The 15294-nt window shown below is 41.7% G+C and overlaps 1 protein-coding gene across 1 annotated transcript in view; it reads left to right on the top strand.

The window, feature by feature from the left end:
- Nucleotides 1-15294, top strand: part of CDH23 (cadherin related 23) — a 453381-nt gene that overhangs the window by 410813 nt on the left and 27274 nt on the right. The window contains exons 41-51 of the mRNA XM_066621404.1: nt 1512-1645; nt 1887-2096; nt 2396-2503; nt 3230-3332; nt 6130-6255; nt 8019-8222; nt 9223-9681; nt 11226-11342; nt 11503-11727; nt 13190-13359; nt 14222-14359. Of these exons, the coding sequence (XP_066477501.1) occupies nt 1512-1645; nt 1887-2096; nt 2396-2503; nt 3230-3332; nt 6130-6255; nt 8019-8222; nt 9223-9681; nt 11226-11342; nt 11503-11727; nt 13190-13359; nt 14222-14359 (1994 nt within the window). The remainder of the gene's footprint in view (nt 1-1511; nt 1646-1886; nt 2097-2395; nt 2504-3229; nt 3333-6129; nt 6256-8018; nt 8223-9222; nt 9682-11225; nt 11343-11502; nt 11728-13189; nt 13360-14221; nt 14360-15294) is intronic.

Raw genomic sequence — 15294 nt, 5'->3', positions numbered from 1 at the left:
AGTATGACACAGTGGCAACAGGGTCTGTTTAGAAACTTATAATATCAAGATCTTTTAAGCTGCAGACCTATACCCACTTACCTGAGAGAGGGCACAATCCTAACTGGGTCTACTCAGAAGTAAGTTTTATTTTGTTCAATGGGGCTTACTCTCAGGAAAGTGTGATTGCAGCCAGAAAGTCCCATTGAACTCAATGGAGCTCACTTTTGAGTATACTCAGAACATTTTTGCATGCCGTAAATCAAGTCTAAATATATGCACAGTTTGTAGCTATAACTCAGGAAGTTCCTTTATGCTGAGATGTCATAAATGAGGGGCCCCCCATTTCTGGAAAAAGAATCATGCATTTAATGGACATCGATCTGAACTAGTATGCAATTTGTACATTCCAGTGAATGTACATTATACATTAAAGAAGCCTATGGAGCAGTGTTTCTCAAACTGTGGGTCAGGACCCATTAGGTGGGTCACGAGACAATTTCAGGTGTGTCCCCATTCATTTCAATATTTTATTTTTAATATATTAGACTTGATGCTACCATAGCATGTGACTGCATTTGGGGAAATGTTATAGACCTGTGCTTTTAACAAACTACTATGTATATTTTTTTAACAATGATAGTAAAGGAAACTTACTCCTGGGTAAGTGTGGGTAGGATTGCAGCCTAGGATAGTTAAAAATTTTCCTGCTTGATGATGTCACTTCCGGTCATGACATCACTTCTGGTGGGTCCCGACAGATTCTCATTCTGTCCCAGTGGGTCCCGGTGCTAAATGTGTGAGAACCACTGCTATGGAGTATGAGTTTGGCTAGTTGCACAGAGACCTCAGTATGGGATGCAAAGACAACATAGCACTTTCTGCCACTGCTCAGAATTCAGCCGAAAAGAATAAGCTATTTATTTCTATCATTGATCTTTATATCTGTCATATTCCCAGATATCCCAGAAAGGAGCTTAATTTATTTTGTGTAGAGTCTTCTAGGGAGGGTTAGGTTGAGTCTCTGTAGTTCAGTTTTTACAAATAGTTACAATGTGCTCTAAGATAACCCAGCAGAGACATCCCTACAGATTCTAGCAGAGTGATTGCACCAGCTACATTTTTTGTCCTCCTGTCTAGATAATGTGACTTAGGGCACAATCCTAACCAGGTCTACTCAGAAGTAAGTCTTATTTTGTTCAGTGGGGCTTACTCTCAGGAAAGTGTGCTTAGGATTGCAGCCTTAATGACATACTGGGAGAGAGCATGTACAACTAGCTAACAGACAGCCCAACACTATCCACACTTCCCTGGGAGTAAGCCCCATTGATTCTAATGATACTTACTTCTGAGTAGACATGCATAGGATTGGGCTCTAAGCCCTCTGCAAAAGTTTAGGGGAGCTAAGAGTATCCATCCCAATGCATGGTCTTATCTTTCTACATCATCATGGTTTCCCTGGAAGGGGAGATGAGACCTTGAAACTCTTGGATATTCCTATCCCTCTGAGCATGCCTGTATCTGTTTTGCAGGAGAATTTGTGATCTCTCCTGTGGAAGGGGAGCTACGAGTGCGGAAGGATGCTGAGCTTGATCGAGAAAACATTGCTTTCTATAATCTCACCATTTCTGCCAAAGACAGAGGCGTGCCTCCTCTGAGCTCCACTGTAAGTCTTGGTAATCCAGGGGCCAGGCTGTGAGGGTGAGACTCAGGATTTTGTGGTGGATTTTGATGAATCCATGATGTTTGTGGCTGAAACGGAATTGCTTGGACAGTTCTTGCCTCTGTAAAGCCATGTGAGGAAAAACCTAGGTAGTGCATCTGGTATAGAAGAACATTATCAGTGTATATACTTTGAAATAATGGTCTCAGGCACATTTGTCCCTCTCCTCCTCTCTGTGTTTCAGGTCATGGTGGGAGTGCGCGTTCTGGACATTAATGATAATGACCCCGTCCTCCTGAACCTACCAATGAATCTCACTCTTAGTGAACATGCACCCATCTCCAGCTTTGTCACCCGCATCCTTGCTAATGATGCTGACAGTGGCAGGAACGCTCTTTTAACCTTCAGCATCACAGCAGGAAATATAGAGAACGCTTTTTACATCAATGGCACCGTAAGTTTCCAGAATTTCTTTCTACTGTCAGGAATGCATGCAGGACCTTCCTGCATCATGTGATCTGGCATAAATATCAGCTACATAGATTTCAGTATGATATTGCTACTGAGATTTCTAACTGCTGTGTAACCCTACATACCAAGCGTATAACTTCTACTGTAATTTGCAAGAACATTGTGGTCCCTGCTAAACCATATCCGTGCCCAATATTTACCTATCACTGTCATTTGGTATAATTAAGTAAACAACACAAGAGAGTTCCATGCCATTTTATTTTTTTCCCTTCTCCTCACTAGACCGGCATTGTATACGTAAACCGCCCATTGGATAGGGAGTCGGTATCAGAGTACAGACTGACTGTGACAGTGAAGGACAACCCAGAAAATGCACGCAACGCAAGGCGGGTAATTATAGATGATACCACCTTTTCCTACTTTAGCTCTAGACTTGATTTAATGCCAATAGAAGCTTTTCCCCCTTGGAAATACCAAGTGGAATAGAAGATTAGGACCATGGCAGGTAGTTGGATTAAAGGCCTCCTACCCTCCTGCTGTTCTGATCTGGTAGTGTTCTGAGGGCACAGTCCTAACCAGGTCTATTCAGAAGTAAGTCTTATTGTGTTCAATGGGACTTACTCCCAGGAAAGTGAGGTTAGGATTGCAGCCTGATCCAGCTACAGTATACCCATTAAAATTAAAGCATGAAATGGCCAATAACACTTTTAACATCACATGTAGCTTGACCCTCAGTATAACAAAACTATGTTTATGTAACAGAAAGCTGTAGTCATTTTCTCCAAAGTCATCTATATAAAATACTACATTACACCATTGCTCAAGGCTTTTCAGGCTGGTTAACTCATAATGAACTAAACTGCTTAGGCCCATGTTCTCTCCGTGTCCCATTACGATTTCTCTGCCCTATTGTGAGATCTTCTCAAATCACTCATGTAATGGTACCATACATGGATCAAACAGCAAGGATATGAAAAGCACAAGTCGGCTGTAGATTAGTACATTCTGAGAACAGTCAGGAGGCTTAGAATGAGAAGTTGCTAATTCATGCTAAAGATAACTGTAGACTTGTTTTTAGTCACGTTCCATTTTTCCTTTTTGTTCACACAATTTTAGGATTTTGACCTGCTGGTGATTTCAGTTGCAGATGAAAATGATAATCGCCCACTCTTCACTCAAAGTTCCTATCAGGCTGAGGTTCTGGAGAACTCCCCACCAGGTAGGTGTTTTCTGCCCATATCAAAATCTCGCACCTTGCAGAAGATCTCTTTGCCCTGCCCAGTAGATCTCCTGCCGTTAATCATCAGTTTTTCAGTTAGAGCAGTTTTTCCTTTAGAAGTGTAATGTTAAGAGTTCAACAACAAATAGTGAGGTAGTTTCAGAGAAAGGGAAAAACTGTCTTGGCCTGTTCTGTTTGTTGGGCACCTCTTCATTCTCTGCAAATGATTACTTATTCTCCACCTACAATGTCACTTGGCAAGCACTTTGTCTCTTTCTGTCTTCCTCAGCCACTTTCTCAGAAACAGAAAAGCCACTTCCCCAAAAAAATCCCACATACAAGGGAACACTGGCATTCCTGGAGAGGGGGCAAAACGCTAAGTTTCTTCAGGTGCCTGGTCGCTGATGTAAAGTTTTCCCTTCTCCTCACTTTCCGAGTCAGTCATGGCTGCAAAAGCGACTGGCTCTGAAGACAAGGAGGAGGGGTTGCTTTTCTCCTGCAACCAGATGCCTGTAGAAACTAAGGGCCCAATCCTATCCAATTTTCCAGTGCCAGTGCAGCCATGCCAATGGAGTGTACACTGCATCCTGTGGTGGGGAGGCAGTCACAGAGGCCTTCTCAAGGTAAGGGAACATTTAGAGCGCAATCCTAACCCCTTATGTCAGTGCTTTCCAGCACTGACATAGCAGTGCCAATGGGGTATGTGCTGCATCCTAAAGTTGGGTGGCACTCAGGGAGGCTGTTACCAAAAAGGGCTGTTTTGTTTAGGGGAATTAGTATATTAGCCTTTTGGAAACTTTTAGGATCACAGGCTGGATAACAAAACAGTGTAATGCAGAGAAATTCCCTTATCTAGCTTAAAGAGGAGACTGGGAGAAAGATAACTTTCAATCAAAGATTATATTTTTATTACAAAACACATAGGTAAACATAATGCATTTCTTGGTTCTAGTACTTGAAAAATGTACCTAGTTTTTATGGTGGTTGCATGTGCTATGTATTTGGTGCATCTGAGAAGGAATCAGAAACTGATAGGTTGTAGGGAAGGATTTTAGGGGTTCCTTAATCTGCTAAACCCAGTTTGCTAACTAAAGATGGGGGAAGAAGGGAGGAATAGATGGGGAAGAAGGGAAGAAATTTCAGAAACGCAGGATAATTACCTGTCCCAGGGAGCAGTAGGGAAGGGGAGAGTCCCGTGGAGGACCTTTTGCCTTGCAGGGGGCAGCCAGAGAGAGAGCCATGTGGCGGAGTTCTCTCTTAAAAGGGGCTTGGCTGACCTGGAAGCTGGATGTGAATGACCCGGATGTGACCTAGAGCTGTCCTAGATGCGCATGCTCATCACACACAGTAGGACACGTGGAGCATGCAAGAACATGAAGACTGGGTATCAGCCATGACTGGGGGAAGGAGGCAGTTTGCATAAGGAGTTTAAGAGTGATAAAGCTACAACAATAGAACAATAGACTTCTTCCTCAGGAGGTGCATGCTTGTTTTGCATAACAGTGATTGAATCAGGAGACATTCCTTGACTGGAGGAGGGGATGTAATCACCGTGAGCTTTGCTAAACTTGTGCCTTTTACCAGGGCCTTGGAAAAGTGTACTGGGGGGAAGGGTGTCCTGTATTCTGAGGTTTGACCTGCATGAGTTTTAGTCCATAATACATACAAAATCACAACTTGGAAGGGAAAAGGAGATTTTCACGTAACAAGGCCTCCTCAAAGTAAGGGAATGTTTGTTCCCTTACCTCAGAGCTGCATTGCCCTTATGTCAGTGCTGGAAAGCACTGACATAAGGGGTTAGGATTGCGCCCTTATTCCCTTACCTCAGGTCTCCATTGTGGCTGCACTGCTGCTAGAAAGTTGGATAGGATTGGGCCGTTAGAGTTTTTTCCCACCTCCAGGGACACTAGTGCAAGGGAAATAACAAAAAAGGGTCCTCTGATATTACCTGAATTGAATAGGACATCAAATAATTAAAACTGGTCTTGGAAGAAACAGCCAGCACTATCAAACTGTAGATGCAATAATGTTCAAATTATATTATACAATACACAGAAAAGCAAGTACAACCACTGCATCAAACATCAGTACCAAAAGTCTAATTAAATTGGTGAGCAGTGTTTGAGGGATGCTGCATGGAAAATTTAAAATAACACAACCCTTGGAATGTGTCAGGATACTTTTAGGAGGTGAATTTTTTTCCACTCCAGAAACCTTAATTAAAGACTTCTTGTACTATTCAGCATTACCCCTGCTATTAGTTTTCTATCAGTGCATTCCTATACATCTTTACTTGAAAGACAGCTTCACTGTTTTCGGTGAGGCTTCCTCTCAAGTGTATAGGATACTGCATGTTATCTACCTGTTTTAGAATGTTTGAGATCACTTGCCTTTAATTAGAGCTCTGAATATGTTTTGATTGTTTCCAAAATGTTTACACCTCTGTAAACCCAATGTGTCCTTGCCTGCCACATGCCCTCATGGTTAAGGAGTTTAAGAACAAGCTAAAGAGGCAAAATTCCCACTAAACTTTCTTTCCTTTCAATATACCTGATGGATATGTTTGTTTTGTTTTAGCAGGGCTTTAAGACTTCTCCCAGGGGGCTTCTTGATTCAGTCTGCCAAGGTTCCACACTCTGTTGTCTCATGTATCATAGGGCCACACTCTGTTTCACTCATTCATCCTTCAATGTTGATCCATGGGGTCATTGGGATAGGGAGGTTGAGGGAACGATGAGAGAAAGGAGACAGTCTGTTGGTGTTTTCCCTGTTACTGAGAGTTGGATGTTCAATTCAGGAACTCGCATCATGGTCCTTAATGGACCAATTCTAGCTTTGGACAATGACCAGGGTATCAATGCAATGGTGACATACCATCTCCTTGGGACCGCAGCTGACATTTTCATCATCAACAAGAGAACAGGTAAGAAAGCCACACATCCTTCTTGGGAATGTGTTGATCAGAATGGTGAAATCGTAGAAGCTTTCACTGACTAATGGGAGAGCAGGCTGGAAGCAGGGGGAAAAGAGAGTTCTTTGGGGAATTTTAAAGAAAGGTCAGTTAAGAGATTGTTGGAAAAGTGCTGAGAAAAGAAGTGTGTTGAAAATGAAGAGAACAAAGAAGAGGCAAAAAGTGTGGGACTTTACTTTGAAAGCAAAAATAAATAATCTGATGAACAGGCAACCTGAGACACACAAAGGAGACCTGCTGTGAAGAACTGAACTGTGAAAGGATTAGTTGTTGGTTGTTACTGAGTGGAGGAGCTTTCCTATTAGAAAAATTAGTTTATTTATTGGTTATAGCAGAATAAATATAGTTTACATGATATTATTAATATATTATGGTATAAGTTTAATTTATTGCATTTAACAAAATACCTGTGACGGTGATGGCATTGATTCCTCTTGCTTTTTTCACAACTTTAAGAAAACACTAATGTGTATTATGCTAGACTAGCATGTTTTCTCTTGGTAAAAAAGAAATAGTAAGATTTCTGTGGAGATAGTCTTAACTGATTTATGTGATTTTTGTGTAATTTAAAAAAATTATATCCTACCTTTCATCTTTATACAAGAGTTAAACCAGCTTACAAAGACTTATAGTCTACATATGGAAGCTTTGTGCTTCTAGCCAGGATTGAGCATCAGACATGATGGAATTTCATCTTTTTATACATACTATGAGATAGATGACCACAACTCAGTCTATATTAAGATAGAACTTGAAACAGATGAGCAAAACCCCATTCAGTGCATCTGTTGCTAAGCTACACCATTTTTTTATGGCAGGAGGGGTAATGAACTGTTTTGGCTGCTTCCCACCCCACAAAAAAAAAATGCTTCTTGAAAAATGCGACCCCAAACTGAGCATGTCAGAAAGAAGGCTGACTTGAATCTTCTCCTTGACAGTTTTGAGTATGTAGGAAGAGAGTATTTTATGTGTTTCAAAACATTTCCTATCCCTCTTCCAGTATGGAATAGCCTGGCATTAGATAAATCTTGAGGGGCGTCTGGTCATCTGTCTTCTTCATAGTTGAGAACAAGCTATTGAAAAGGTTTGCGTAAATCCACTCAGTGGTATTTTGTTTATCTACACCAGTGATTTTTAACCTTTTTTGTCTCATGGCACAGAGCCAAGGTACTAAAAATGTCAAAGCGCACTGTCAGTTTTTTGGACAATTTACAAGGCACACTGTGCTGCTGGTGGGAGTTCACATCCCCCAATGGTCCTACTAATAAATGACCCTTCCCCAAATTCCTGGGCACACCTGCGAACCATTCGCGGCACACTAGTGTGCTGTGGCACACTGGTTGAAAATGGCTGATCTACACAGTGGGAAAGCTGAAGCTATTTATAGCTCTGGCTATCTTCTTGATCTCAGCACAACATAGGTAGAACTTTTTTCTCAAACTACTCTAAACTATGGGAAGGAATTTGAATTAACAGGACAGACACACTATTTTTGTGCAAACTGTACATATATTTTATGATACGTTTATTACCCATGATGTGAGTGATAGGCTTTACAAAGATGTGTAGAGTGGAGGTGATGTGATAAAGCCTTTAATCAAGGGGTTCTCCGGGCATATATTGAGCATGCTAAGTAGAACTTGAGAAACTTTTGACTACACTCATCTATAGTTGGCTCTTACCTTTATAAAACCACTTTTATAAATATTCTCCAGGTGTCATTTCAGTGAAGCCAGGTCAGGTGATAGACAGAGAAGCCTTCTCAAATCCAGTTGTGGAGCTTGAACTGGTGGCAGTAGATATTGGCAAATTGAACAGCACTGCTAGTCTAACAGTGGCCTTTTTGGATGATAATGATAACAGGCCAATCTTTCACCCGGCGATGTTGACTGTTCAACTGCTAGAAAACAGCCCTGCAGGTTAGTAGGCGAAATACAAAGTAGCTATTCCAATAAAGATGAGTATTGGAAATTTTTAAAAAGGGAGAATCAAAAGAACTGAAAATATGGGGAGTGGGAAGGGAAGAATCTGTACTTCAGTACAATCTTCTGGAGCCAACAAGCAATCAGAGGAATTAAGATGCTCGTTGTAAGAGTACTCATTTTATATTGGCTACACATATGACTTTATTTACAGCCCAATTCTATCCTTCCTCCTCCCACAGATGCAGCCATGCCAAAAAGGCTTGCACTGCATCCTGCAGAGAGGGGCAGTCCTTTGGGTAAGGGGTAAGCCCAGGGGTAAGCCTCCAAGGCCCAGACAGGTCTACTTGGACCTGCACCAGAAATGTTCCATGTGCCATGTTCGCATGGACCCAAGTCCAGGAAGGGTGTTTGCATTCGGTGGATGCTGCTATCATCAAACCTGTCCCTCCACGGACCCAATCCACTCTCCTTCCTGTCACTGCCTTGTTCTATTCTCTCCCCCACCCATTTCCACCTCCCCTATCAACAGGTCTTCATGAAGCTGTCAACACATGGGGCCGTTCTGGCAGCGCATGACTTTGAGCACTGTTGGATAGGGTTTAATGACTGCCGTAAGGCAGTCTCAGCTGATAGAACTCTCCTTCTGCCAGCAGATTTGCCCAAAAGGATTGGGCTGTTTGTCCTTCAGCAGCTCACAGTAGTGTCCTTCATGTCATGTCATACAGATAGATTATATTCATTTGCCTCCTTTGGTCCCTGGAGAACAGAGAATTTGAAAGTTCCTTAGAAATTATGGGAAGGAGGAATTTCTCATTATAGTATCATCACTGCATGGTTAGCTAAATTATAAGGGATTACAGCTTCATTTATAGCAGGCTCCTGGAACAGAATTTTAGACACGGCAGCTGAATTAATTCAAGTTGGTAGCTTTTTTGTTATAAAGATCCAGGTGATCAAAAAGTTCTCTAATGTCATAGTCTGGGTTTTCCCCTAGGTTTTTCTGTCCTTCAGGTAACAGCAACTGATATGGATAGCGGTCTCAACCAGCAGCTGAGCTACCGGATTGAGAGTGGAGCTCAAGACAAGTTCGTAATAAATGCAGACACTGGAGTAATCAGTGTGGCCAACATTGCCATAGACAGAGAAGAGAAGGACAGCTACAAATTGATAGTGGTTGCCATGGATCGGGGCACTCCCCCCCTCTCTGGCACAGCTACTGTGAGCATCCTCATTGACGACATCAATGACTCTCAGCCAGAATTCGTCAACCCTGTTCAGACGGTCAGCGTGCCTGAGTCGGCTGTTCCAGGCACAGTAGTTGCTGAAGTGACAGCAGTAGACAGAGACCTCAATCCTAAACTGGAATATTACATTATTGAAATCTTGGCCAAGGATGATACTGATGCTCTCGTACCTGATCAGCAAGGAGCTTTTGCAGTGGATTTTAGAACAGGTACAAGGGTTGATGGGTAAAATCAAGTTCTGAATAGTTGTCCTTATGTGTTTTTTTAAAATATCTGTTAAATTTAACAACTTATTTAAGATTTCTAAGGAAAAAAATGTTGAAAGCAACAAAGAACCTTGCAAGGAAATAACATTGGCCAAAAGTTAACATTTCCAGTAATTGTTCAGTCAAATTTGTCATACACTTTCTAAATATGGAGAGTTGAAAAGATTAACCATTTGTTGCTAAAGGTCCATTTTCCCGTAAGATTTGTGCAGTGTGTAAATAGTGGAACAGATAGTGAGGGAGAATACTCTTCCATATTTTCTTCTCTTTCTTACAGGTATTTCTCTTTCCTGTTCATGTTCTGCTCTTTCCCCTTTGTTCTCATGCTGGGTCTGATTTTGCCCTTTAAGGAGCAAACTAAATGTTACCCAGAGCTCTATGCTTGGCACTCTACAAGTCCTGCCCCCCCCCCAAATAGCAGTGGAGGAGCAAATTACATATGGGATGCAGTGAAGGGTCAAGGTGTCAACCTTCCCCCCCCCCCCCAAACTAGGCTCCTGATCTTGGGGCTATGTTCCTCTCTCCTACTTTTTAAAGGAAATTCTTCCAAAGTGCCAATCACAAAACTCTGGTAACTTCTAGTTTGGCCTTCTCCCTTTCTTTCTCTGTGTTACTCTGCACTTTTGACTGGTTCTTGCTTCAACTAACTAACCAACCTAATAATTATCTTTTTTATTTTCCTTTATGGCTCTCAGACCTGCAGGTTTGATTTCTGTGCTTCTCTGTGTATACTCAATGTCTTCCTTCCATCTCTGTCAGCCCCTTCTCCATTCTCATCCTCATCCACCCTGGTTTAGGTTTCTGTCTTGCTGGCAGTCAGCAGCTGAAACATATTCCTGTTGTACATTGTGTTGTAGCCTTCACAGACTGAATGCTAGCAGCTCCTCAGAAGCATCTAGCTGCTAGGGAGTGGGAGGGGCAAGTGTTTTTAGGGTAAGTAACATTTTTTCCTATGCTTCAGTGTCCATGGGAGGGTAACAAGCCAACCTGAATACACTGTAAACCATGGTACCATAAATATAGTCACCAAAGTCGTGAAGCTAAAGATTTACTTCTGATAAACTGTTCACAATCCACTTATCACACTTTTTTTCCGAGGGCAACATATGAAATTACCTAACTTTTTCCTAATAACTTTGTGAAATAGCTATAGCTTTTAGCTTAGAATCAGTCATCCTTTCTACAAACTACCTTGTCTGCTTCACTATCTTGAGGAAAAATAAACACTGTCTACAATACAATGGAATAAAAAGCATAGCATACAAAATAAGGATGAAATTAAAGCAGTGACTATTAGTAATGTTTTTCTAGACAAAAACGCTAGCTAACTACTTTAGGAAACAGTCCATAGATATGAAGTGAAAGGTCTAGCAAGCTATCTGGTTTTGGAGCTCAATGTACTTTGTCAGCATATGAAGGCAGTGTCTTGCATGGTTTGACAGTACTATGTAACTGGAATTTTTCCCTCTTCATTTTCTACTTTTCAGGTGCTGTGAAAGTTAAATCCGCTTTAAATAGAGAGCTGGTAGCCACTTACGAAGTCACCATATCAGTCTATGACAATGCCAGTGATGTGGTTGATCGCTCAGTTAGTGTGCCAAATGGTAAGGGAATTTGGCACTCTTTAGCTTTCATTTGCATTTCAGTGTTGAGATCTAAACAGGGAAGGGTGGCAAACTGATTAATATTCACGATTTCTGTTTTGTTTGTATACTCTCTATTCCTGCTCTCCCGTTTCAACCCTTCACCCTGTATCTCTCACAGCAAGGCTGACAGTAAATGTGTTGGACGTCAATGATAATGCTCCTCGGTTCCGCCCTTTTGGAGCAACCTTTTTCACAGAGAGAATCCTGGAAGGGGCCACTCCAGGGACCACCTTGATATCAGTGTCTGCTGTTGATCCAGACAAAGGTGCTAATGGACAGATCACCTATGAATTGCTCAACTGCTCACCTGAGGGATACGTCCAGCTTGAAGACATTTCAGCAGGTAGTATGCTGAAATGCATCCTTCTTCTTACCAGCAGAATTATAAGGAATTCCTTCAGAAACCAAACAGGGAGATGATTCTCTGTATTCAAGCCCTCACCAACCCACCCACCCCCATTAATGCCCACTGTGTTTCACAGCTGCTTTCTTCACACATTTGAGCTAGCAACATCAGCAAAAGTGCACAGTACTAGGTAGGTAAATACCTTAGTGAAGGGTGTACATTCGGAAATCAAGTCTCTGGGCCTACTAAGCCTTACTTCCTACTCTAATCCAACTATTCTTCCTTTCTAATCCTGTAAAAGGCATTCTTAGGAGCCATTTCTCCCTTCAGTTAGCCTGACTGACTTTGGACCCAGTTTTTTTTTTCTTTGTTTTGTTTTGAGCCTCCACTTGCCTGAAGATAACATCCAAAGGTCGCCAGTTCGAGGCCACTGGCACCCTGAATGGCGAGACCTTGAAGCAGCTGACAAGCCTAGCCGAGTTATGCCGAGTTATTCCACCTGCTCTTTGGCCGCTGTCAGCCTGCGTGGGAGGAAAATGGAGGCCAGAATGTGATACCAGATCATAAAAAGATCCATCTGAAATGTTGTGGTTCTTGAAAGATAGAACCTTCTACAATTGTAAAAATCCCTATGGGGATTTAGTATAGCCTGCCTATGTAAACTGCCTTGAATTAAAGTCTGAGGAGAAATCTGATGACCAAGAAAGGCGGTATATAAATACCTGTATTATTATTATTATTATTATTATTATTATTATTATTATTATTATTATTATTATTATTATTATTATTATTATTAAATTAATTAAAAGAAAAAATCCTCTCAGATTGGATCAAGAATCCTGTATCATTCATGGCCTGTTAATACTTAGTCAGTGCCATCAGTTGGCGTGATACTTTGGAGACTAATGTAAACAAAAAACAAACAAGCAAACAAAAGTCCTTTCCAAAACTATTACAAATGGAATGTTGACTATATTGGAAGGCAGGTACAAAAACTAGGAGCCAGTATCAGCCTGCTTTGCATTCAGAAAGGCCCATCACTTTGTTAGACAGAAATAGCTCCCCCCCCCCCAACCTTGAATCTAGGAAACAATTAACTTTGTTTCCTGTGAAAGAAGTGTTGCATTTAAACATCAGCACAGTGCCTCTTTCCAGCCAGAGAGAGCATTACAGTTCCTGATCTCCAACTTCCACAGACTCCATCTTAGCATTAAATTTTTGGCTACATTTTGGCTACAAAAGACTACCTTTCGTAGTAGTCCTGAATGTATGTTTCTGGATAAGCATTTTGAAATTTGTCTCAAGGCATGTGAGACTGCCACATATGTAGAACTTATTCTCTGAGTGTCTTTTCACGCACATTCAACATACTTTGCTGAAGGGACTGCAGAAATGTGGGAGTTACCTGAAGGATCAGGCAGGAGGGCAATCCTAACATCCATCAGCTCTCTTTCAGGAAAGGTAGTTTCCAATAGGACAGTGGACTATGAAGAGGTGCAATGGCTGAATTTCACTGTTCGGGCCTCAGATAATGGGTTGCCAAGGAGATCAGCTGAGATTCCTGTGTACCTAGAAATTGTGGATATCAATGACAACAACCCCATCTTCAGTCAATCATCATACCAGGTGAATTGGAAAAGAGTATATATGCGGGAAGGTGCAAGTAAGGGAACTGGAACTGACTGGGGTTTCTATTTTCTATTTTTACTTTATGCTTACCTAGTATTCCTTGCACTCTGACAAGAAGTGTGTCTATGTACCTAGAAGAATGTTTACAATATATATGGGGAGCAGGGAAGGGGAGAGCAGTTTAGGGTTGCAATAAGTGATAACTTGGGTGTGTGAAATTGTAAGAGCTTAAGAATTGTCTTGCTTGTTCACACCAACTGCCCATCTAGTCTGTAATCTCAACCTCAGCTCGGATCAGGAATGCACCTCTTAGAAGCTCACAAGTAGGACATGATGATGATAGCCATCTCCTTTTGTCTGCCCCCCTCAACTGAGCCCTGGTGCTCAGGGTTATATTGCCACCAAACATGAAGATTTTGATAGCTTTTGTGATTAAAACCATTGCTGGGCATGTCTTCCATGAATTTGCTTTATCCTCTTTAAAGGAATACAAGCTAGCACCCATCAGTACATCCAGTAGCAATAAGTTCCATAAAATAAATCAATCAATCAATCAATCAATCAATCAATCTATCTATCTATCTATCTATCTATCTATCTATCTATCTATCTATCTATCTATCTATCTATCTATCTATCTATCTATCTATCTATCTATCTATCTAACCTTTCTAAAGACACAAGACAATAACTGTTGTTTGTGTAGTTGGTGATTGCCCATTTTACTGATGGTATTTTATAGTCATGTGACTGTAGCATGCATTCTTGGGCATACGATAAACTGGTACCTCAACGGATTATGTGATTTGATTCCTTTTTGACATCTGCAGTTCTAATTCCAGTTGTCTTGTTCCTGCAGAAACCCATCTTTGAGGATGTCCCACTGGGCACTGTCATTTTGAGGGTACGAGCCACCGACGCTGATTCTGGACGCTTTGCCCTCATCCAGTACAGCCTGGGAGATGGCGAGGGCAAGTTTGGGATCAACCCCAACACGGTAATATGCTAAGTGAACATGCACATCTTGGGATAGCCAAGCCTGAGAGTTTTTAACCTACTTGTTTGCTAGTGGGCAATTGTCAACTACTGAGCAACTCAGCAACTGAGCAACTCAATTGTCAGCTGCAGAGCAGTACATAAACAATACTTAATGTGATGTTTTAGTTCAGCAAGCTGCCTGCCCACCTCCTCCCTCACTTATCTAGCAGGGCTTCCTCTGTGTTGCCTCTCCACTTTTTCCATCATATGGGCCTCTGGGAATGGAGATTCCCATTTTCTTCCTCTAGAGGGCCTCATAAGGAAGGAAGTGGAACATCTATGTCCCTGGAAAGCCTTGTGCAGGAAGCAAGGAAGGCAAGCAAAGATACATCACAGAGGAAACCTGGTCTGGTAAGGAGAGAGCAGAGGCAACCCTGGGGGTAGTGAAAGCTTAATAAAGTGTCATATTTGGGTAATCAGCTTCCCCCATTCCCATGTGTGCTGTTGTAACATGGCTTCTACACTAATGCCAGAGTTTTGTGCGCAGGTATCTAGTGTGTTGATCATGGATGATCCATTTCTCCTGTGCGTATTCTTTCATTAATACACTGATGGAGGGAAATAACACACTTCTTCACTAAGAAACACTTATCTATCAGAATATGCTTTCAAACAACCTACAGTATTTCTTCCTAAAAGGAAAACCTTTTTAAGCCACTTTGTGTTGTGAACTGAACATTACTATCTGTAGGAGTTCATTATATAGGGCAGGGGTCTTCAAACTATGGCCCGGGGGCCACATCTAGCCCACCACAAGATTTTATTCAGCCCTCAGCAACTTAAAATATACTTTTTCCCAACCACATGGTTGTAAATTTAACATGCATTATTCTGTCTGCCTTGCTCCTTTCCACGTGCCCAGAGTGGTGTCAGCCTAACCCTCACTTTCAATCA

This window comes from Tiliqua scincoides, chromosome 3 (assembly GCF_035046505.1).
Source record: "Tiliqua scincoides isolate rTilSci1 chromosome 3, rTilSci1.hap2, whole genome shotgun sequence".
Classification (NCBI taxonomy): Eukaryota; Metazoa; Chordata; class Lepidosauria; order Squamata; family Scincidae; genus Tiliqua; species Tiliqua scincoides.
Note: the sequence above shows the minus strand (reverse complement) of the source record. Positions and strands in the feature narration are given on the sequence as shown.